This window comes from Phalacrocorax carbo, chromosome 1 (genome assembly GCF_963921805.1).
Source record: "Phalacrocorax carbo chromosome 1, bPhaCar2.1, whole genome shotgun sequence".
NCBI classification, from domain to species: Eukaryota; Metazoa; Chordata; class Aves; order Suliformes; family Phalacrocoracidae; genus Phalacrocorax; species Phalacrocorax carbo.
In genome coordinates, this window is record NC_087513.1 from 84,321,290 (window position 1) to 84,346,286 (window position 24,997).

The 24,997-nt window shown below is 47.2% G+C and overlaps 1 protein-coding gene across 2 annotated transcripts; it reads left to right on the forward strand.

Moving 5' to 3' along the window:
- The first annotated feature begins 8 nt into the window (after window positions 1–8).
- On the forward strand, window positions 9–18,544 carry LOC135315363 (C-type lectin domain family 4 member E-like). 2 transcript variants are annotated; one of them, XM_064463164.1, is made up of 6 exons: window positions 9–1,407; window positions 13,143–13,259; window positions 16,037–16,129; window positions 16,747–16,898; window positions 17,113–17,234; window positions 17,943–18,544. In XM_064463164.1, the coding sequence occupies exons 1-6, from the start codon at window positions 1,368–1,370 to the stop codon at window positions 18,082–18,084; spliced, it is 666 nt and encodes a 221-aa protein (XP_064319234.1). In that variant the 5' UTR covers window positions 9–1,367; the 3' UTR covers window positions 18,085–18,544. The 2 variants fall into 2 exon arrangements, with proteins under 2 accessions (XP_064319234.1, XP_064319224.1); XM_064463154.1 differs by lacking the exon at window positions 9–1,407 and adding an exon at window positions 3,242–9,934.
- Window positions 18,545–24,997: the final 6,453 nt, after the last annotated feature.

Here is a 24,997-nt window from a genome sequence, read left to right on the forward strand (position 1 = left end):
TTAGGAATGAATGGGTTCAGGCTCTCTCTAGGCATGGAAGGACACAAAAAAATATCTATGGCTTTTCCAAATTCGGTAAAAAAATAACCAAACAAAACCCCAAACCAACATCAACAATAAAAACTAAAACCCAAACAAAAAACCCACAACAACTTGGAAACAGACCTGGCTGTAGGTGTTTGTGTGGTGCTTGGTAAGAATGTGCATAAAACTAGCAAGTGAGAAAACTTAGTTGCCCTGCCATTTAGCATTGCAGACATTAGAGGCTTCTATACCCTGCAGATGTTCTCAGAATTGATTCTCACCACACTTGTAAATGGGAAGCAGTCTCTCTCCTGACTGCAGAGATGAGCAGGGCGAGCTGAGTGGGCCCTTTTTCAGGGAGGCGCAAGAGTAGGCTTCTCTGAAAGGGAGAGCAAGCTGAGTTGCATCAGAGCAGGTAGGGGCAGTGGCCTCACCAACAAAGGAACAGTCCCAGAGTAACTAATCAGGAAGATCAGAGCAGGTCAGGATGAGGATTTAGATCAGCAAGGTAGATGGCCAGGCACAGGCATGGCTGCACTAGCCTAGGCAGGGATCAAGGGTGAGAACCTTAGCTGAAATAAGCTCGCAAGCAAACCTTCCTGAGGTTTCTCAAAGCCAGACACCTATATTATTTAAGTGGGACCTGAGTCTAGGCAGCCAATCACCCAGAAGATGGAGAATATGCTAAGGGCCCAGACATTCTATCAAGCCTACTCACAACCATATCTTCTTGCACAGCCACACTTGCTTGGTGTTCCTCTGCCAGACAGCTCTACATGGGATTGTGTTGAAAGTACAGCAGAAACCTTGTGGCCAGGGTAAAGATGGGAAGTCTTAACCTTTTAAGTCAGCTATCTGAATGACACCAGTAAATGCTAGTGTCATTGTCAATTATTCTAGCATCCATGGGAGCCAAAAAAACCCCAAACTCTACATTTCTTCAGATCTAGGAGAAAAGCTGTTACCCTGTTCTGGTGAGTAGGGTGGATATGTTGTGTAGGTCCTGGCCAGACAGAAGGTGAAGGGTCTTGTCCATATGCCATCAGCTTCTCTGATTTTTCAGTAGGTACTTCCAGCAAAAAGCATTGAATAGCCTGAGGGTATTTCTCCAGAGTATGAGGATTTTCAGGTGAGGGCGTACCTAAGGGAGGTGCTGGGATATACTCATGCTTGTGCATAGAAAAGCATAGAGAATTGGGAAACAGTTAATGAAGGGGAGCTTAGTCCTCTCTGGAGATCTTACTGGTCCCTACGTCTTTCCTCACAGTAGGGCCTGCTAGAATGCAACAGCTTGATGTGTCTTGTGTAAATCTTCTCCCCCTTCACCTTGGTGACCATCAGGAATGATTTTTCTGTCCCCAGTGGGAGATGTTGGCTGTGACGGTAAGTTAGTGGTGAAATGACTTGGCCTTTGACTGGACTGGCTGAATCCTCCCATCTCTTCCTGCACCTTCTGTTGCCAGTGGTTTCTTCTGATGTAGCAGTAGCCTGTATGCAGGCTCCTTGAGACCTACAGTCTCAGATGTTGCAGACAATATCCTTCTCTAGGTAGAGGATTAAGGCCAGGCCTTTAATATGGATCAGCAGATCAAATGAGTGATACCTCCTTGAAACTTATTATGTTCCACATAATAGATCAACTGGTTTACTTAGGCAGCTGGGAAGATCTGCCCTCAGTCTGAGAGGGACAGTGGTCAAAGGGGGAAAAAAGTTCATGCCAAATGGGGGAGAGACTGTAGCACATATAGAAAGAGCCAAGAAACAAGCTTCAAAGGGAAGATCCCAATTTTGCTCATTATTGGTTGTTTCTTTTGTGAGAGGTATAGTTGAGGTGGGATGTGAGTTTTTCCCTCCCTTGCCCCATTAATTTTGTTCTGTGTTCTGCGACTCAAAACTGACTCACAGCCATGTAGTAACGGGTGCCTGGATTGCAGGCTCAAACTTGCTAGCTTTAACAAAGCTTTGGTGTTGTGTGTAGACTCCTGAAGAAATGGAGAAGAGCAGATGTCTATTGGAGGAAATGAAACAAAATAAAAACCAAATGAGAAACCAAAAACCCCAAAGTCTTCCTGAGCTTTGGTGATGAGGGAACAGGATCTGAAACTGAATTCATCCTGTTAAATCAGCATAAACCTACACGTCTGTAGGAGGGAGCGCAACTGGGCTGTCAGTGCATAAAAACAGAGCACAGGGGCCTATATAGTTACACACATTGTAATGCCTGAAGGTCTAAGCAATCTACTGAGTACTCATTACATTATGTGCACAATGGATTCTCACTCTGGAGACTGTTTTAGGTCTCTTCCTACCATGTTAATAGCTTTGTCCATGCTAATAGTCAAGAAAAGCATATTGCAGGATATAGTGCCCTTCTAGTCCGATAGCTTAATTTTGCCAGCTGCTATAGCTGTGTCTTCATCCAGAGTTGGGACTCTGACAGACCTACCTTGAAGCTGCCTCTGAGCATGGGAAGATAAGTCAGCAGCACTTGGTGCCTGTAGTGGCTCTCAACTAAAGCCATGTTTTGCCAGCTGTCACTGCTGAGAGTATGTGGTGGACTTCTTTTATCACTTGTGTTTGGGGCAGGCCAGCCAGGTAACTTACAATGGCCTGCTTCCCCCTTTTTTTCCCCGGGCATTGTAGGAGGGCAACTCCTGCATGCTGGGGCAGAGGCAGCTGGCTTGCTCAGGAGACCAGCTTTTTAATCCTTGAAGCAGTCTGAAGACACATTCCCTGAAGGGAAATGTCCTCCCTGAGGGAGCTGCCTGTAACTTGCAGCCTTTGTGTTGAGTCTTGTGCTGTAGGGATGTAAAGAAATGTGATACTGCCATGCCCTCCTAGCCTGGTCTGCAAGCCTGGCTGTGTTGGTGACACCTGTGACCAGGGCTTGCAAGTTCAGTCTCACCGATGACCATGTGCTGCTACCTGCTGCTGAATCCCCTTGTTGTGGGGCTTCTGGCAATCACTGGGCTCAGCTGCCATCTCCAGTGACTGGCTGGGCCCCTGCAGTTGGGAAGTGGGGAATGCAGGCAGATATCACCTGGGACCTGGCTATATCTGGTGAAGTGTGTCTGAAAAGAAATCGCAGCTGGCATCTGTCAGCAAGAGCATGCTGACTCCTGGGTGGGCTGCCTGCAGTGACCTTCCCCTGGACAGGGGAGACTCCCCGGGGAGTGCCTGTGGGTGGGATGTGGGCAAGGGCTGGACCTGGGTAAGGAACAAGCCGCAAAGCAGAACTGCAGCATCCGGAGGTGTTCCCCGGAACATCTGAGATGGAGGAGAAAGGAAAGGGTGACTTGACTTTGGCACACAGCAGGCACAAAGGAGAAAGAGGTAGGCAACCAAAAGGTAACAGGGCAAGGACTTCGGTGGATCTGGTTTAAAACAGGCCAGAACAGCTTTGGGTGACAGCAGAGTTTCTATTGACTTTTATTGAACACTTCCCTCAGTCCAATAGCAGCTTTGACCTCATGTCCACCAGTATCATAACTTGTCATTCAAATGCTTTCCTGAATGACTTCAAACCAACCCTGGTCAAGTTTACAGAAGCACAGTTTAAAGATTTTTTTTTTTTCCCCTCTTCTTCCTTCTTGACAGTTTGGCAGTAATGGAATTGGTGCTTCCAAATGCAGACATGTTCTGCTATTCTAATGCCCTCATGCGCAGTGTAGTGTAGGGCTTGGAATCGAGATGTCCCAGTCTTGTGGTCTTCCATTGCATATACATGTGTGTCTTGTGTTGTTTTTTAGTTGGGTCCTATAGGAACTGAACTCCTCCTGGTCTTTTTCTAAGTGAAGTCTAAGCACTTGTCCATGAGCTTAGGGTGTTAAGCAAACTGTTCAAAGAGGTGTGGAGATGCTACATCAGTAGTGCTACACAAGCTGTTATTTTGGTTAGCTGGCAGGGACAAGGAACTGGATTCCAGTGAGCAGCAGCACCAAGAGGAAAGGGGTAGGAGATAATTTTCTTTGGAGACTATGTGCTAAGGAGCTATAGATATGGTGGCATAGGCTACGTGTCTGGCCCAGAATTAGGGGCTGCTGTCATCAGTACCTGAAGCTGAAGTCAATACTGTAGGTACATGTACAAAGCATGCTTGGAAATGATTGCTGGATACTTTTTACGTAGAAGAACAGGAAAAGTCCTTAAGCAATACATTCCATATGGAAATAGCATTTCTGTAAGCAGAAAACCTGACCTGAGTAGTCTGGTCTAGCTTCAGAAGTAGCCCTGCTTTGAGCAAGTGTTGAGCAAGATACTTCCAGCCTGAACTATTTTGTATCATAACTTTTGTGCTCAGCTGTGGTTAGGTGGGTCCTGCGGTGGGCCAGCAGTGTCTGGTGAGACATCTGACACAGGGTTTGCTAGATGATGAGGAATGCTGCAGTCTGATGCTGAGCCTTCATCTCAGGAAGGGCAGAGGCTGCACAAGGACCAGTGTGGTGTGCTGTGCCTGCCTGGTCGTAAAATGCTAAATATGCAAATAAGTGTGAACTAGAGGCAGAGTCTGAGACACAGGCCACGGTGCTGCAGGCCAGTGTGAGTCAGCAAGAAGCACTTTGCCCTCTGTGTCAGTCCCAGATGGCAGCTGCAGGGAGTCAGCAGCAGGGACCCTTCACCCTCTGACTCAACGCCGGCTCTGTGCTGGAGGCTGGCACCCAGGAGCGCGTTTGCTCACCCTTCACTTTACTCTGCTAACATTGACTTCAGTGCCCTACGTGGTAAAAGTGGCTGACATAGGCACCTGGGGAGGGAAAAAAGTGTCCTTCCCCATCTGACCACGTTGACATCTATGACATGGGGAGGCTCCTGTGTAAGCTAGAATGCTCACTGCCTGGCATTAAAACTTCCCCAGTGTATTTCAGTGACAAGGTACCAGGGAGTGTCGAGCTGAGGTGACTGCCCTCCCTGGGTTTAATTCAGCTACCTATAGTTGTTTCCAGACGGCTTTTGCCTTGTCCCATCCTGGCTGGACATGTAGGATGGCTGCGCTGCTCTGGAGGCAGGTGGTGTCCTTCGCCCCACTGCCAGCCGGTAAGAATATAGCATGCAATGAGTGCAGAGGCTCTAAATGGTGTGCAGGGCTTTATTGGCTATAGGGTGTAGGGTAAGGGTCAGTGCAGGCCATTTACAAACGTCCTGATAAATCACCCTTGAGGACAGAAGCAGCACGAGGGAGCCAAACGATGCCAGCGCTGAGGCAAGTGCTGCAGGGCCTGGGAGGTTTGTGCTGCTGTTCCAGTGCCATCTGGTGGGACAGCCTAACCAGTGCAGCTCTCCCCAAAACCTCCCTCTGCGGTCTTTACTGCATGTGCATGGATGTGGAGGGAAATAGCTTGAGGTAAAATAAGTGTGGCCCTAAGGTTACAGCATGGGTGGGGGTGACCTTCCCCAATAGCCCCCATGCTTGTTTGGTGGCTGTGGTTGTTTTCCATTTTTGTGCTTTTCTTTCCAATCTTCCCGCTCCCCCTTCAAAAGAGGGAGATCTAGTACATGCACCTCACTGGGCAGAGGTGTAGCCAAACTGAATTCAACGCTGTTAAGTTCTGTGTGATCCTTGGACAGAACTGACAATGAAGCATGAAGGATTGCTTCTGTGGGGAGGTGTTATGTGGCCACAGCTTGTTCATGCAAATTCCATGTGCCCACTCTTAAGAAGCTAAACTTCACAGCCCTGGGTCTGACCAGAACTTGGATCTGGCCCAGGTTTGGAGTCAGATGTGCAGCTGTGGCAAGCAACTGCAGTATTTAGATCTGATCTCCATTGATTTCTGGCCTTGAGACTTGTGGCTCAGACCCAAAAGAGGAAGGGGGTAAACGTTCCTAAGAATGGCATAAAACAAAGCTGTAAGATAATGCATCTGAATGTGTCCTCTGCTGGGTTTGGTTGAATAATTTAATTCTCTTCTGAAGAAGCAATCACAGGTTAGTGGGATATGTAAAGAGGCAGGTTGGGGCTTCTTGTCAGTTTGAAGGTTCCCTGGATACTGTTCTTCTTTCTCCTATTCCTTCTTTTACACCTGAGGCATTTCGGGACCCTGTCATCACAGGTGAGCACACGACTTTCTCATTCCAAAGCTAACTGAGTTTGAGCTCCCTCAGCTCATATAGCTTTGGGACATAGTGCGTTCTGCGTGAAACCTTCAGCTCTTCCTAAAACTTGGCAGAGATGTGGGTGGAGGAGGAACGCACAAACACTTTTGGCGAGGAACATCTCTTTCTCATCTCTCCTACTTTTCTTTCATTCTACCTTATTCCGCATGGTACTGTAAACGCAGCATTTTGGGGAGATGCTGGGCTCTGTCAAAATGCTAGAGTGCCACTTTACGTGGTTTTGTTCAGGACACAGTGGTGCTGCTGACTCAGGCCTACCTGCAGTGATATGCTGCCACCTGCCAGAAATCAGTGTGGCTTTGCAGTGCTACCTCCTGTTTTATCCCTCCCACTCTGCTCTTGTCTTTCTTACTCTCCATTCAGTTCTTCTCTGTTTCCCCTTCACCCGTGGATGCTCAAATGCCCTTTTCCCTGAGCTTTCACAGCTCTCTCTAATCCATTTCTTCCTAGGTCTCCTAATGCATCTGTATGGCAGCCTGGTTCACCTTCTGTTATCAGCAGGGGTGACTGCCTTCCAGAAGAGGTTTCTTTTCCCTGCAGCTCTGGCCAGTGTTGTCAGCCATGCATAAGATGGGCATAGGATGCTTTTCTCTCAGGTCCCAGCAGGCTGCAGTGCTGTCACACTGTCGTCTAGAGCTGGAGGACCTCAGCTCCTGCAGTGAGAACTGCAGCATCCTGCCCCTCCCTTCCCTAGCCAGCTCCTTACAGGAGGGTACACAGTAGAATCACTTATCACTAGATCCCCTCTAACCAGCCAAATCCCTCCAGGGCTCTCAAGGACCTCTGGCTGCCTGAATCCCTTTGATTAGATGCCTGCCATCCCTTACTAACCACTCAGTGCCATGCCTTGGGGCCCCACTCCCCGTGCTTCAATGCCTTTTTATGCTCTTCCCTTGGCTGCAAGGGCTCTGCTCTGCCTTTATTTCCATGGCCAATTCTGCCTTAATCCCTAGGAGAACAGCAAGATGATATGGAGAGGGAAGACCAAGAGGGTAGCGTGAATTCACTTCTGATGCTCTCCTCACCCAGGTGCAGGGACAAAAAGCCAGGATTGGGTTTGGGCTGTCTTTATCTGAGTGACGTGGAGAACTGCACAAAGTGTGAATTTTGGGTTTTGTTTTTTTTAAGCAAGGTTTTCTTTTTTATATTTTTAGCCCCATAACTAACTGCTGGGCTCATTTCTCCCTATCTTTCACCCATTTACATGCCATCAGTTCATATGAAATTCAAAGCACAAATTTTACTCTCAGGAATATCACCTCACTGTTGCATAAGAGCCCAGCATTGTATCCTATGGAAGTACTCTTCAGAGTTGAATTTTGACAGCAAGTAACAACTCTGATGGCCGAGAAGGAAAAATTGAGATGTACCCTGATATTTGAATGCAATCTAGTGTATTTTAACAAAATCAGCAGCTAGATCCTGAATTTGCGATCAGAATGGCTCAGCTGTGTTTGGAGATGCATTTCAATGGCAAAACGCTCATGAAGGTACACTGTGACTTCCTCCTCTGTCTGCTGATTTTATTTCCCATTTCTTCATGGTGGAAAGTTTAAAACCCTGCCCTGGCAGGGCTTTGCTTCAAAGTTAGCCTTTTCCCCATGAGACTGTGAGTCTTTTGTGGCTTGGTTAGCCGGGGGTAGGGGATAAGCACACAGAGAATTACTCTGACTGAAATCTCAGCATGAAATTTGAGGGCATAACTAGGTTTCAGCAAACACTTAGGTCCAGTGAGAGGGCCAAGCCTGAAGACATAGGAAAGTGCTGGAAGGATGTTGGAAAGAAGAGCAGGCAGCATGCATCTTCTCAAAGGACCAACCTTCTGCTGCTCTTCTTGTATAAAAGTCACCCTCTTTGTACATGGTACAAAAAGATGTGAAGCCAGGTCAGTGCACACAAGACATGAGGAGGCGCCTTGGTAAAGAAATCCAGCTACATATGCCCCATTCTCTTTAGGAGCATTTCTCCATAATCTGTGTTCACATGTCCACCACATCCCTCCCTTGCCCTTTACCTTCTGCCACATTGTTCTCTGTTGTCTGATGTGTGTTCTTCCTTGCACTGTCATATCTCACCTCCAATTCTGCCCTGTGTACCCTCTGTGCTAGCTCCCTGGATGTCCTGCTAGTGTGTCATTCTGGTCTGCCTTGAGGAAGTTCTAGCTAGCTGAACTAACCAAGCAAAACTTCCTCCTTCTTCTTTCTGGTTCTTTTGGAGACCTCATTGTAGCTTTTCAATATTTAGTGGGGGCTTATAAGAAAGATGGAGAGAGACTTTTTACCAGGGCCTGTAGTGACAGAACAAGGGGCAAAGGTTTTAAACTGAAAGACTGTAGATTTACATTGGATATAAGGAAGAAATTCTTTATGATGAGGGTAGTGAGACACTGGAGCTTGTTGCCCAGAGAAGCTGTGGATGCCCCAAAATGGGCAAGGTCAGACTGGACAGGGATCTGAGCAACCTGATCTAGTGAAAGATGTCCATGCCCAAGGCAGGGGGTTTGGACTTGGTGATCTTTGAAGGTCCCTTCCAACCCAAACCATTCTGTGATTCCTGAGTCCTATCTGCTGACTAAAATCTTCTCACCCTTTTTCTCCAGGGTATTCTGACTCATTGGCATTTCTTCTTGGAAGTCTTTCTGATTCAGCGTGTATCTCAGCAGCCATTTCCCTTAAATGTCTCCTTTCAACATCTGCCTCAGCTTGAAATCAGACTAAACAGTAGTCTGACGTTTTCCCCAGCATAATATCAGAGGCCTTTACCAGAAAGCAGAAAAGAGAAATAAATGCCAGTGTTGGAGCAAAAAAATATAAACCAGCCCTTTCAGCCTCAGAAATGGAGCCTGACTCCCTGAGGCAAGCACTGCTCTGAACTTCCCCAGGCTATAAGTCAGTTTGTGATAGAGAGGTCTCTGTGTGTGTTCTTCCCAATAATCTCTCAAACCATCAACACCATTTTTTTTAATTCCACTTCGCTTTTTCTCCCTGGCCTCATCCTTCTCTGTTTCTCTTTGGATATAAAAAAGTTCTGATTATTTCTATTCCTCTGCCGAAGACTGTAACTCCCCAGTCTCACTTCTACAGGAACAGCTCCTTGTTTGACATTTTTTCTAGTGCTAGCTGCCAACTGGGGCTGACTTCCCAGGATGAGACATAGCATGCAATACTTGATGTAGGAAATGCAGCTTAACCACAAGAGACAAGTGAGGGCAGAATGCATTTTGTATTAGGCTGTGCTGCAGGTTAAACTGGGATAAGTCCTATGACAACTGCAAACCTAAGAGAAATGGCAGCATTACTATCAGACAAAGAAAGGCATGAAGATAAAGGAAGGAGAGAGAGTAAAAGAAGAAAAAGAAAAAAAAATCTTCAGATCTTAAAAAGGAAACCTATCAGCTGAGAATCTGGTATGAGGAAGGAGTACAACTTCCTTTTCAGTTGTTAGGTTCTAATTTTTTCTCTCTCAGAAGTTTCTGTAGTGCTGGCACTGATTTCCTGGGCTAAGAAACTGAAGATCTGTTCAGACCATTTCTGAGCTTTCAGGAATTCTCAGGCTATCACCAGTGCTTCCAGTGTTCAGCACAGCCTTCTTTGACACACAGTGGGTGAACAAGCAGATGGGAAAGGCTCAGTAACTTACTGGTGTCTCCCTCCGGAATCAGGGACCAAAAAGGCCCACCTTTTACATAGCAGAACTAAGGACAGGGATCAGTGGTCATACTGTGATTAAATGGCATCAGAAATCACCTACGCTGAGGTGAAGTTCAACAATGCATCACCAGCTGCAGTGGTCAAAGGTAAGGAACGGATGGGTCGTTCAAGGGAAGGGGACCTGGAAGGAGCAGGGCTGAAGAACAGGGAATGGAAACTTCTTTCTGTGACTGGTTCCTACCTGGCCTTGACAAATTGGTGGGGAAAAGGAGTTGTCTACCATTACATGTGCAGACTGGAGGAGTTTTGAAATAAGAGGGTCAAGGAATGTCTACAAGAGGAGAGGTGGGAATCTTTAGGTGGTTGGAGCTGCAACATGAACAAAGATGACTACTGGGAGCACAAAGAGTAGGTTTCAAGTGAGCATTCAGCAAGGAACATACTTGGGCCCCCTTAGTCCTTATCCCTGGTACCATGCAGGCAGTAGCTGCCTCTCTATATGTTATCCAGTCTTGGATGAGAGAGTAATTTTTGGACAAATACTGAGTACCAACAATAGAGAGTACGGTTTATTACAATCAATCTGATCTGTCACAAAGGTGGAGGGGCTCCCAGGGCAGCAAATGGCAGCAAATGAACCCAAGCCCTGGCTGCTACTGCTCTTCCCTCTGAGAGAGTAAGGCTACAGATTCCTGCTTATGGGGACAGCAGGAGTAGGGAACAAACATGCCTCCTTACAGAAGAGCAGAAAATTTCACTCTGCCATCACTCCTGAAAAATAATTAACACACCAAACAATTTTTTCATTGCTTTTAAAAATCACGGTTGTAAAATGGTGCCTTTACTAGGCTTTGTATAAATTTAAGACATGTTCTGGTCAGTATGTATTCTGTAGTTATTATGCCACAAGTAGGAACATATAGAGATGTTCCATGTATGGCTCATTTCTTCTACCCTTAGATGCAGGACCCTACACAACAGCAGGTTCCAGAGGGGTAAAAGTAGGTGTGCATAAATGAATAAATGAATAAATGAATAAATATTGCTGCTAAGGATATTATCTTGCCTATATACTGCTTCACCTCAGTTTTACAATCCCAAACAGACCAGGCATCAGCTCCAGGTTTATTCCTGGCCTCCTCTAAGGTATGAGTCATGGAAATAAAGAATGTGCATACTCCTGACTGCCTTGAAAGCTCACTGTTTTCAATGCACCAAGATTAGCTGGTTCTGGTTACAGCTAGTATTTCCATCATGGTGAGGTGGGGGTGGTGGAAGTTCTCTACTATGTTCCCAGTGACCTGTTCCAAAGACACCTTATCCTGCCATGTTTGCCTATGCTGCTGATGCCAGGCTCATGCTATAGGTTTGGCTGTGTCCTTAGGGTCTGTCTTTTAGTGCACCTGTCCAAGTGCTTATATGTTGAATTCAGAGAAGTGTCCAGTAGTACCATTGCACACAGTGCTAATGCCTCTCACAACCTCATAGTATGCTTGTAAGATAAGAGTTAGAATTGAAAATTGTTGAAATATTGAGGGAGTCTTGCTGCTCTGTTGTCTTTCTGAGTGGTTACTCTGGCCATGCAGGCTCCATGCTGATAATGGCCAAGCTCACCTGGGTTTTGCCTTCTGTAGCCTCTTCTAGTTGGGCTGTAGAGATAACAAAATTTGCAATCATTGGAAGATAGAGAGGAGAAGGCAGCAGCTAATCAATGTATAATCTGTGGCAGGAGATGGCAGAGACTAGTGGGGTGGGTTTCATACCACAGTGCAGTTAGGATTCCTGCATTTCCAACCAGGATTTCCCAGGCAGAAATGTAGGCATCTGTGCTGCACAGCACTTGTTACATTTGCCTAGGAGATGTTGAGTTTACATGCTAAATAACAAGCACATGCTCATCAGGATCAGGTCTGTTGTGTTGTGATCATGCTGGACATGATGCAAGCATGCAGACTAACTCTAGGAAGTGTTTTGCAGGGAGATTAACCCACTGAGTATGCACAAAATCTACTGCACTTCAGTTGTGTTGGTGAGGTGAGTGCATACCGCCAGTGCTCTCTGTGTCACATGGGTGTGAATGTGAGATGCACAGGTTAAACATTTAATCTGTGGACATGCAGCACATCAGAAAAAATCGTTTGGACTGGTTGGATCTGTTGTCTGAAATAGGTGGCTGGACTCCAGATCACGATCCAGGTCCTTGTTTTCACTACAGACAAAAGCTCTGGCTAGAAAAACATGATTTGGCCAGGGAAATCTGGATCTTGTCTGTCTATAAATGTTTACTCTTGTGATAATGAAAGATGATGCTTTTTGCCCTGCTCTAACAGCCTTCCCCAAGCTCTTCGGAAGTAGTCAGAGGCCTTCCCCAAACAGCAGGTTTCTGGAAGTCTTGTTCACTAGGCATGGCAGGCACATGTGGTTGCTGGCAGACTGGGGAGTTTCATGCTGAACAATGAATGAGGTCTCTGTAAAGCTTATCATTAATATCAGTCTCTCTCAAAACTTCTTTGCTCCTGTCCTGCAGCAAGTGCTGTTGTCTCTTTACCCTCCTGTTTCCTCTGGCTTGTATATGTGCCACAACCTAGAAGAGTCTCCTAACAAGTGTTTGCTTCTCCTTCATGTGACCTCCTCAGCACTGGCAGTATTCCTCTAGACAAAAATCAGGCCCTGGCAAGTGTGAATCTGAGCAGGATACTTTACTCAGGCTGCTGGACACAGCCCTCTGGTCTCCCCAGGCACCCAGCCCAGCACAGCCTAATTCTACTACAGCAAATCTCTGAACCCTGGGTTGGAAAGCAGAGATGGAAGGGAAAATAATTTCTTTTTCTCTTCCAGTGATTCTGTGCCATCATTGCTTTACACATTTTTTGTCTCCTGCCCTCATTCAGTTTACACCAACCTTCTACACAGAAAGTCCAAAAAACTAAGAAGAAACTGAAGCAGGCATAAAAAGTTTTCTGGGGAGAAGTCAACATGAACTGTTCATGTGAATGCCTCAGGTATCACACAGAACAATATTTTATTTGGCAGCTCTGGGCACAATCTAGAAAGACATGGTTTCACTCCAGATTTTGAGGCATGTGAAGGCCTCACCCCCAAACACCAGCAATTAGCAATGCTAGCTCACCAGTGGGGCTGGGGCTATGAACAGTATCGCTGAACCTGACCTTCTCCAGAAAACACAGAGATCCCCTGCTCTGTCCCAATCTGCCCCTCTCCCAAACTGTGTAACTTCCACATCAGAAATGAAACTGCACTTTTTTTTGAGCAGATCTCCCTTGAGTTGTACATCCTTGGTATGCAGGCTGACTGAAGCATAGTTGATTGTGTTGTTGTGTTTGGTACTTTTAGTACCTCCTGAAATGAAGAAGCATGAGCACCACTCCCAGAAATACCCTTCTTGGCTCCCGTGGCTGATCTCACTGCTGCTCCTCTTGGTGTGCATTGCCCTTATCATTTTCCTCCTTGGTGAGTATCTGCAGACTAGTTACGGGAGAGAGGTCTGGGGGAAGTGCTGGGAGAAAAGCAGAGAAAACGAAGCCCAAAGGGGAACATCTCCAGCCAGGAGGGAGCTTTTACTCAGGAACCATTTCTGTCCTGAGAAAGGATGCAAGTGTCAACATTTAGTCTCAGAAAACCTCAGTGTTGAGTATCTGAAAGGTATGTTTAGAAGCAAAATCGTTCCTGATTATTTAAACAGTGGGGATTTAATGTTAGGTACAGTTGCAACATGACACAAACTTCTCTCTTGCAGGCCAGCCAAACCAGATGTTTTGGCCAACTGGTGTGCAGGAACTAGGGACTACCACAGCATTATGCGAGATGGTTCTGTTGTACATATCCTCTTTCTTATGATGGGAAGAGTTAGATAGGAAGGGAATTCTGGAGGTCTCTAGTCTAATGCCCCATGTGAAGCATGGCCATCTTCGAATTTCAGGGTTGTTTGGGCTTTCTGTAAGGTCTCTTTTCTGCCCTGACTTTGTACATGTCTGCATACATCCCCCAAATCTTCCACTGTTTACCCTGAGGCCTTTTCAGTCTTCCCAGATTGTACATCCCCATCTTGCTCATTCTCTTTGGAACCGTGGAACAATTCTCTACCACACAAGTAGAACTTAATTACATTTAGCAGAGGGAAAAAAGCCTGGAGATGACAGCATAAGTGTCTATACAGGCAGCTGGACCTGCACTTGAGCTCTCTAGGTGCATTGACACACTCTGTGTCCTAATAGAAAACACAGCTTTTCACAGTTAGTCCTGGCATCTCCAGGATTAACTGCGCAGTGCAGACCCTCATACCTTTTTAGTGTTAACTGCATTCTACTAGCATAATTCATTAAAAGTGATTCTTGCACACACAGTTTGCAGAGATGGTGATAACTGTTGGTTCTCATTTTCTGCATTCTCATTCATGGCATGTTTGCACAAATTGTCAATAAAGGTGATGGATTCTGGAAGAAAGCATGCAGTCAGGCTAAATTGATGAAGTCCCAGAAGCCTGTGTTGCTTTGTTTCCAAATGTATTGTTTCACAATACTCTGTTAAATGGTTTGGGAGGTTTAGGGTAGGCTGTTAGAGTCTAATACTGTCTGGCCAGGTTCTTTTAGATATTCCACACAAGGAAGGACTAATCTTTAATGTCAAATTTACTTATCCAAATTAACTGATGTTACATAGGATTTTGATTTAGCAGAGTGACACAGCAATGCATTTAAATAGAAACCCATGTACAAATTGCACTTAGCAGAGGGTAGTGATTGCAATGCACAGTTGAATCACAATACAAATGTGATTCTCGTTGCCAGTCTCTGCAACATGGTCAACATCAAGACACTGGGTGTCCCCATTCACCAAGAAGGACTATGTGGGCTAAAGCCAGCTCATTGCTTTCTTCAGACATGGTCTTGTTGGTCATTCAGTTTTTTATATGCTTTTGAACTGAGGCACGAATACCCTTGCCCCATGCTGGTCTGGCTATCTTAGGAAGACACTGCCTTCTTTTTGCTCTTTAGAGGGATGAACGGTTACACAGCTGGTGAATTCACTCACCTGATAGCACTGGTTGGTTCACTCGCCTGAACTAGAACAAAGGCCACCATCTGGTCCCCTTTGTGTTGAGACGAGGCCACCTTTCTTTGCACAGGTGTGGTCAGCCACGCATCGCCCTTGCCCATCTCCTCTGAGCCTGCTCCTGTTATAGGAATTCATTCATCAGTCACAGAGGCCGCTATGATTACTCCGCCCTCCTCACTAGTAACAGTATTTCCGTGTGAAACGGTTGATAAAAATAGACATCTGTAGCACACCCTGATCAGCTTGCAATCAAGATCCCCAGAGTCTTTGAGTTAGTGATAACTCTGCAGTCCTTCAGGTTGTGGATGTGGCCTGCTGACACCTGTCACCAACACTGTATTGTTCCCCATAAACTGGTTAGGAGTTTACCTTGCAGCCTGGTTTCAGCAGCTCTAGCTGTATGTGATTACCTTCACCTGGAGTGTCTTGGCTGCTGCCGAGGTAGACCCTTCTTATGTGTTACTCGTCCAAGTTACTGTTGATGTCTATCTTAGGAAGAGAGGAACCGTGTCACCAAAGTGCTCCTTTTTATTCACTGATTGTAAAGAGATTTAGGCGGGCAGCTTGGCTGTAGGTATCTACATAGTAAATGCCTGTGGCTGGGTGGAATCCATCCCACCCTGCCCGGCATGTCCTCGGTGTGAGGTCCTTCCAGTGGTACTTCTGCTCTCTGACATGGAAGATTGTCTCTTCCTGCCTGGGAAGGCAGCCATGGCACTTGTTTGGGCCAGTTTTCTCAGAGCCTTGGACCAGGGATCCACCAACCCCACACCTTCAGCTGCACAGCCCCCAAGGGGGCCTGATGTCAGCTGCTAGGTGCTGGGACAGGGTCTGTTGGCAAACCACAGGCCAGCAATGGCCACCAGGCACTGCTTGGGTGGGTCTTGGGCTTCTCTAGGTTTGCTGGCCAGGTCGCCCTGGCTAGATCTTGTCAGTCATTGGGCAAAGGAGTCCTTGCGGGCAGCTGTGAGATGGTGGGAGCAGAAATGCCTGTTCCCTTTGCTGAGAGGGTGGCAGTTGCCACTTGTGAAATGGAAAGAGACGGCCTGAGGAGAGGTGATGCTGAGACAGTGCTTGGTGGGGAAATGGGGAAAAGAGAGAGAAGCCCAGAGATGGTGTGTGAGGAGCTGGGAGGAAGGGGTAATCCTGCTGCCTCTCCTCTCCCTTTCCAGTCGCATCCTTCTCCCATAGCAGCGACCAGCCCACAGCCCTGCAGCAGAAATTCATGGAGTGGTGGTGCGTCTCTGCAGTGCCACAAGGGAAAGGTCAGTAGTGCTGGCAGGGGTGCAGGAGGTCTTTGGGATGGGGACAATGAATGCTGGGGTCTGCTATGACAGCAAGCAGGAGTGGGAGCAGACTCCAGAGAGGCAGACTGCAGGGGAGAGAGGTGGGGATGAAAAGGGTTTCCTGCTAACAGCTATGGGGGAGGAGAGGGCCATGCCAGTGATGTCCTGAAGGGCAGGGTGGCTGTGAACACTGACAAAACAAAAGGGACAGCAATAGAGCTGCACAGGGAAGGTTAACAATGGAGCAACAATAAAAGTGCCGCTCTAGTCAAGGGAAAGAAGCCAGATTCCTTGTTCCCTGGGGCTAAAGCCCTGAAGGAGACTACAAGGAGAAGTCAAACCAGATCAGCAAAATAACTTTGTCAAGACCTGAGATCATGTTACAAGGATTACCCTGGGTTTGTGTGCACAAAGCTCACTGGTCAGACCCCAAAGCAATTGGAGGAACTATCTGTAGTATCCTTATTTTTTCAAGCCCTTTCTGTCAGGAAAAGTGACCTCAGGAGAACACGAGCATTGTTCCTGGAGAACTGGGACCCTTGCAGTCACCATCTCTCTTGTTATTAGCATTCACCCCTGTGATCTCTCCTGCACAGGGCAAGGCTGGACGTGCTGCCCGAAGGGCTGGAAACAATTTCAAGAAATGTGTTACTACCTTGCGGATGATGAGATGTCTTGTGCTGAGAGTGTGCAGAACTGCACTGGGATGGGCTCCCACCTGGTGGTGATCAACAGCGAAGCAGAGCAGGTGTGTGCAGGGCTGAGAGGGGACACAGCAGACAGTGCCGGGCCCCGGAGGGGACTCAGCGCTCCCTTGCTCCTGCAGGGGAGGTGGGATGTCGTTTCTGCATCCCTTCAGCACTGGCTCCCCTCTGCCACCAGCCCCACCCCACAGGGACTCCTGCCGCCTGCCTCTGCTCAGTCCGGCACCTCATGGACATTGTACTCTCCCTGATTTCCAGGTTTTCCTCACTAACGAGCTACGACAATATCCACTAGCACGGAATTACTACATCGGTCTGAATGCACAGGTGGTGGGCCAGTGGCAGTGGGTGGACCAGACTCCATATAATGAGGCGGCAGCGTGAGTACCCCTGGATGGAGAGTGTTCGGTGCAGCTCCTGGTAGTGCAAGAGAGTAGGAGAGATGTGAGGGTGTCTGTTGGTGCATGAGAGGGAGGTGAGACACGTCCCTGTGAGAGGACGATGATGGAGCAGGAGAGGGCTGTGTAGGACACCAGGTTTACACAGTCCCATCCGTGCTGGTTAGTGGTTGTTAGTTAACTACCTGTGATGTGGCCATCAATGCTGCAGGCACAGAAGAAGCTGCATCTGGCCAGCAGGAAGAACCCTGGCTGGGTAGGATGACCAGCCTTGCCTGATCTCCATACTGCCCCCACCATGCACATGTGCATGTAGTATATGCATGGGCATGGCCAGTGCTGTGATGCTGTGGGAGAGACAGGGCACCAGGGCTGTCCTTGCTGCGTCTGCTTCTGGAGGACAAACTTGCACTGGAGGCAGGCACATGCCTCTGCTGGGTGTGAAATGCATGGGGTGAGTGGTGGTGAGCAACTGCCCCCACCAGGACTGACTGGCTGGAGGAAGAAGGCAGGTTTCCCCATGAGACTGGTGCCAGTGGGATAGCAGAGCGGGAGGTAGGGTACTGCTTCTGTCCGTGAATCAACACCTGGAAGTTTTCTCTCTTCTTGCCAAGCATTGCATCGTCCTGTGGCCTTTTCCAGCTTTGGTCTATGGGGTAGGCTGGGAGTAACAGTCTGTCTCTATCTCAGGTTCTGGCGGAGTGGGGAACCAAGTAATGTGGCTGCTGAGAAGTGCGCTGCAATCCATACGAGTTCAGTAACGCGTAATTGGAACGATGTCCGATGTGAGGAGCATTATCGCATTTGTGAAGCTGCAGCAGTAACTGTGTGACGGAGCAACCTTCATCCTGAGTAAAACTGGGGGATGAGCTGGGAACAGCTCAGGACTGTGTTGGGAGGGATGGTGGGCCCTGGATCCTGGACCTTTACTCTGCTTGGTGGGACAATGTGAGTGGAAGTGGTATTACCCTGTGTAGAGCACTCCCAGTGCACGTATCAGCTCATGGAACACATGAAGGCTCAGCATCATCAAAGCAGGTCTTGGGCTCTTGCGTCCTCTTCCCTCTGAGTGGGTCTGGCAGCCGGTGGCTGAAAAGAGGTTGAGTTCTCCAGAAAGAAGACACAGGAATGGAAGACAGATGTTCAGAGCTGCTATTTCCTTTCTCTGCTTGAGCAGAGGCTTCTGCTTTTTCTTGGGGCACTCAGAGAATATCTTATTCTTGCATTGGTTTTGCTGAACAAATACTGATTGCCTGTATAAGAAAAAATACGGTATTAGACCAATGAAAAAGCCTCTGTGCTCTATGTGTGTGTGTTTCTCTCCCTCTCCCTCTCTAAGCTGCAGGTGTTTTGTATAAGCAGGATCAAAACATGTTGCTGTGCCAGGATAGCAGCTTACGCAGCTACTGCAGCAGAAGTTGCATCCACCCAGCGAGAGTAAACCCCTCAGAGACAACCTGGCTACGCAGTCCATTGCACAGAGCTAAAGCTCTGAAGGGGACTGGGCACAAGAAAGCAGCTCTAGGGATATTACAAGTATTTGTTTCCGTTGCTGAAAGTCTTGCCCAGAAGAGTAACAGGAACTTGTGTCAGGAGTCTGACCTGCACACGGCTGATGAAGTATGAGGAGCTGTCCCCACTGGCAAAATGACTGGGGTCTTCCGTGTCACCTCTAGGAAGAACTCTTCCCAACTCAGAGATGATCTTAGGCTCACCTGACACAGCAGCCATTCTGGGAGGTGGAAACCTAAGTGGTCCCTTTAAGGGCATACCTACCCATGCCAGATGATGCTGCAGAATAGGCAGGGCTGCTGCTGCACATGAGGTCCCATCCAGAAGTGCATTGCCTAATGTGCCTTTGTGTACTGCTGCAGACCATATGCCACAATGGATCCCAGCTTTCTCCACCCATTCCTACTTCCTGCCCAATGTGCTCCCACTTTTGTTTGCATCAGGAAACATCATCTGCTTTAAGCCTTTCTGACCAAACAGTGCCAGCTCCCCACACAGCACTGGTGCACATCTCCTGGCTGCACAGCTCTGTGCTACCTATGAAAGCAAATCCTCTCTCTGTGTCCCACAGAGAAGGGACAATTTGTACTGGAGACAAGGTGACCAGAATATTTGGCTTCTTAAGCCAATTAATGGGAGTAGTGGAACAGCAGTGTGTGGTGGCAGGAACTGCTGAATCCCATAGCCCATCAGAAGCAAGGCTGCTGCAGCTCCATATCCCCAACTCCAGCCAGTAGTGAGACTGAGCTTATATGTACAATATGTACATATGTAGGTACATATAGAAGAAAAAGAATATGTACATATAAGTAGCCACACAGGTCACCACAGGCAGAAAGCACTGATGCAAAGACAAAACAATACGAGCAGCCTGATCCTATTCCCCTCTCTGGCTGCTAGCAGGATGAAAGCCTGGTAGCAGAAAAAATATATGTTTACACATATGCAATATGGACCCCTCCAGTAGCGAGGCTTACTCATTCAGTCTATACATAGCTGGCCCCTAAATCCCCCAGTCTTCCCTATACTCTGTTTCATGCCAGACACAAAGAGAAAAAGGTGTCTCTGGTAGCTAATCAAGACTTCTGGTCTTTCCAGTAGCTGCCTCCCAGACCCCTATGTCTGTCTGGGAGCTTGGACACCTGGAGTCTCTGATCCTTTTTCAGTAATGAGGTTCCTGGTGTTCATAACTGCCTGATCCTGTTCAACATGTAATCTGACAGATGGGAAGATTCAGGAGTCCTTTTCTGGAAACTAGCCACCCACACTGGTTGATAGGGGTATTTCCACCAGTGTAGTATTGACACTTGTAGAGATTTGACTTAATTCCAGAGGATACTGTCAATAACACAAGACAACATGAAGCAGTGTCACAGACAGCTGTCAGAAAGTCGTGGTCAGCAGAGACTTGTGGTGGTATCAGGGAACTGGAGAATTGCAGTGCTGGAAATTGCCTCCATTCCTGGTGATCTGGTCCTCTCCAGCTTTCCAGGACAACGGTGTATCTCATGTAGAAGAAAATCCTTCTCTGCTGCCACTTCAGTTAATGTCCTCCAGTGTCCTTTGGTGGGAACGTGACCACTGTGTTCTTCACAGCCTCTTTGTGGCTAAGGTGCTTCTCTCCTCCCCTTTTCCAACTGCTTTTTCCCAGTGCCAAGCCTCATCTTTTTTCACAGGTCTTACTTAACAGACTTCACCATTTTTCTTCCTTTGCCTCGAACTCATAGAATCATAGAATTCTCTAGGTTGGAAAAGACCTTTAAGATCATCAAGTCCAACCATTAATCTAACACTGCCAAGTCCACCACTAAACCATGTCCCTAAGTGCCATGTCTCCACATCTTTTAAATACCTCCAGGGGTGGTGACTCACCCACTTCCCTGGGCAGCCTGTTCTAGTGCTTAATAACCCTTTCAGTGAAGATTTTTTTCCTAATATCCAATCTAAACCTCCCCTGGTGCAACTTGAGGCCATTTCCTCTTGCCCTATTGCTTGAAATGTAGGAGAGGAGATTGATTCCAACCTTGTTACAACCTCCTTTCAGCATGGATCTCTGCAAAGTTAGGGTCTGCCTCCTGGCTGGTGTGATTCATAACTATAGAACAGGAAATGGGGTCCCTAATACAGAGCACGACTACTTCTATTCTCTTCAAACATTCAAAATGCTATGCAGTTCTCCTGTGGAGGTTCAGAGGAAGATGTCCAGTAACTCCAAGTAACCTGTGTTCTTCAGTGGGATTTTGCTCTTCCTTTAGATTACTAGCTAGCTGCTAGAGATTAAATACACATTGCTGAAAAAATTAATTCATTTACAAATCTTTTATGCTCAAAAGACTTGGAGGTAGAGTTTACATTTTTGAGTGCTTGTCCTCTGTCTGTCCCATGGCATATTACAAAGACAGTGTTAACTCTCCCCTGTGCACCCCTGCTACCTCCACCAAAATTTATGTGAGAAGTAGCCATGGTATTTATACAGCTAGATATCTCTTTAGCCTCACAGTACAGGCACAAACATTAACCTCCTGAGTTTTCTATGTTCCCTTGCTTATGGGATATATTCTGCATTGCTGCTATTTCTGCAGCAGACTTACTGGGGTCACGCTGGTCATACCGATTCTTTCTAGGTAAAGCCAGTGATTGAATCTGAGTAGGTACCTAGAAAACAGTGGTGGTGTCTGTTTCATGAATCCTTATGGAAGGGATTGTATGCAGTGATATACCGGAGTACATAAGCAAGGTGCAGAAGAGGAGGCCCACATGCTGCCTCACTAATTCATTCTCTGACATTGAAACTCACCTGAAGGGCGAGGTCTAGTACTGGTTGGCCAGAAACTACATCTGCCACAATACACATCGCATCTAAATTGTTATGTTCTCTCACCTCGTTGACCAGATGTTTGTAGTTGCATTTCATTAATAAAATGAATTCTACAGGCAGCAGAAGGGAGATGAAGGGAAAGAAGGGAAAGAAAATTGTCTGCTCTTTCTCTGCATTCCTAACTTGGTGGAAGAAGTTTATGGAATTGTGCCCATTGCCTCTTTCTGTGTCACTGGGCACCAGTGGAAAGAGGTTGGCTTAATCTTCTTTACATCCCCCAATCATATGTTTATACGCATTGGTAAAATCCACCTGAGCCTTTCCTTTTCCATGCTAAACACTGCCAACTCTCTCAGGCTCTGCTCATATTTGAAATGCTGCAGTACCTTGAGCATCTTCATGGCCTTTCACTGGACTTGCTCCAGTAAGTCCATGTCTTGTACTGGGGAACTCAGACTTGGACCCAGCACTCCAGATGTGGCCTCACCAGTGCTGAATAGAGGAAGATTCTTCCCCTTGACCTACTGGCAACACTTTTCCTAATGTAGTCCAGGATGCTGTTGGCCTTCCTTGTGGGGACACCTTGTTGTCAACCAGGCACTCCAAGTCCTTCTCCCCAAAGCTGCTTTCCAGCCAGTTAGACCCCAGTGTGTACTGGTACATGGGGTTATTCCTCACAAAGTGTAGGACTTTGCATTTCCCTTTGTGGAACTTCATGAGATTCCTCTCTGCTCATTTCTCCAGTCTGTCAAGCACCATCTGAATGGCAGCACGACCACCCGGTGCGTCAGTCACTTCTCCCAGTTCTGTATCATCTGCAGACTTACTAAGGATGCACTCTGACCCATCATCCAGGTCATTAATGGAAATGTTAAACAGTACTGGATGCAGTGTCCACCCCTGGGCGACACCACTAGTGACTGGCCTCCCGCTGGACTTCGTGCCACTAATCACAATCCTTTCAGCCCAGCAATTCAGCCACTTTTCAATCCACCTCACTCTCCACTTCATACCCACGCTTCATCTGCTGGTCTTTGAGGATATTATGGGAGACTGTTAAAAGCCTTGCTAAAGTCAAGATAAACAACATGCACTGCTCTCCTCGTCCACAGAACAAGTAATCTCATTGTATAAGGCTATCAGGTTGGTCAGACATGATCTCCTCTTTGTAAATCCATGCAGACTACACCTAATCACCTTCTTGTCCTTCATGTGTCTGGAAATGGTTTCAAGGGTTAGTTGCTCCACCACCTTTCCAGGGGTTGAGATGAGCCTGACTGGCGTGTTGCTCTCCAGATATTCTTTTTTGCCCTTCTTGAAGACAGGAACATCATTTTCTTTCTTCCAGGCTTCAGGAATGTCTCCTGATGGCCAAGACATCTCAAAGATAATTGAAGGTGGCTTCACAATGACATCTGTCTGGTCCCTCAGCACTTGTAGGTGCATCCTGCAAAGCTCCATAGACCAGTTTGTTTATATGTTCTCTAAACCAATCCTACCCCATGAAGCCTAAATCTGTATTGCTCCAGATTTTCCCTCTTATATGAGGGGCCTGCAATTCCTGAAGGCTGATCTTAACAGTAAAGACTGCAGTGAAGAAAGGATTAAGTACCTCTGCTTTTTCTGTATCCCTTGTTACCAAGTCCCCTACCCCAGTCAGCAGCAGGCCCACATTTCCCCTAGTTTTCTTTTTGCTGCTGATAAACACATACCTCTCTTGTTGCCCTTCACATTCCTTGCCATATTCAACTCCAGATGGTAGGCTTTAGCTTTCCTAACCCCACCCCTTCACACCTGGACAGTGTCTCTATATTCCTCCTGGGTCCCCTGCCCTGCTTCCACCTCTTGTATGCTCCCTTTTCATACTTGAGCTCTGTTTCATCCATGCAGACCTCCTACTGCCTTTGCTTGATAACCTTTTCTTGTTCATTGGGATGGACTGCTCTTAAACTTGGAGGAGATGATCCCTGGATATCAATAAGCTTCCTTGGACCCCTGTTCTCTCCATGGGCGTACCCAAACTCTTTGGATTCTTCCAAGCATCCAGGATCCTTCCAAGCAGATCCCTGAACAACCAAAAATCTGTTCTCCTGAAGTCTCTTCTTGTGATCCTGCTTTTCACCATGCTCCCTCCTCACAGGATCCTGAGCCCAGCCATCACATCCTGACCAGTTTTGCTTTAGAGGTCCAGCAGAGCACCTTTCTTTGTCGACTCCTCAATGACCTGTGTCAGGAAGTAATCATCAAGGCACTCCAGAAATCTCCCGGATTGCTTGTACCTGCCATGCTGTCCCTTCTGCAAATATTGTGGTTCAACTGTCCCACAAGGACCAGGGCCTGCAAACATGGTGCTTCTGCCAGTTGCCTGTAGAAGGTCTCATCTACTTCTTCCTGATCAGGCAGTCTAGCAGACACCCACTACACAATCATTCATGGTGGTCTGCCCCCAGATTCTGACCTGTAAGCTCTCAGCTGGCTCATCTGCTCTTGCCAAGCAGAGCTCCATGCATCCGTGATGTTCTCCCCATAAAGGTGTTCTTCAGTCTCCTTGCTTTCCCAGCTTGTCCTTCCCAAAGAGCCAGTAGCTGCTCATTTCAGTATTTCAGTTGTGTGAGCTATCCCACCATGTCTCTGTGACCCCAACAAGACTGTAACCTTGTAACTGCACACAGACTTCTAATTTCTCCTGTTTGTTCCCTGTGCTGCATGCCTTGGTGTACTGGCACATCAGAGAGGCACCCCAGCATGCTGATTCCCCAGAAAGGGTATGAAAGTTTTCTCCATTAATGTGTCTTATGGGCACTTCTGTATTTATGTGCATGTCCTTGTGGGGATGCCACTTCAGCCTTGTTTGGTTGACTATGAATATGTTCATTATTTCTGTTCATATCAAACCGGAACCTTTCCTGGAAGAACCACTTCCTGACTTAACATGATTGCTGGTCATCCTCTCCTTCCTCTGTAATTCCTGTTTTATAGCTCTTCACAGGATCACAGAATCACAGAATCACAGAATCACAGAATGGTTGAGGTTGGAAGGGATCTCTGAAGGCCAGCTGGTCTGACCCCCTGTTCAAGCAGGGCCACCTACAGCCAGTTTCGCAGGATCATGTCCAGTTCATTTTTATATCCATCTAAGGATGGAGACGGCACAAACTCTCTGGACAACCTGTGCCACTGCTTGGTCACCCTCACAGTAAAAAGGTGTTTCCTGGTGTTCAGAAGGAACTCGCTGTGTTTCTTTTTGTGCCTATTGCCTCTAGTCTTGTCACTGAGTGCCATTTAAAGGAGCCTTACTCTGTCTTTCTTGCACCCTCCCTTCAGGTATTTATATACATTGATAAAATCCCCCTCAAGCCTTCTCTTCTCCAGGATGAACAGTCCCAGCTGTCTCAGACTATCCTCACAGCAGAGA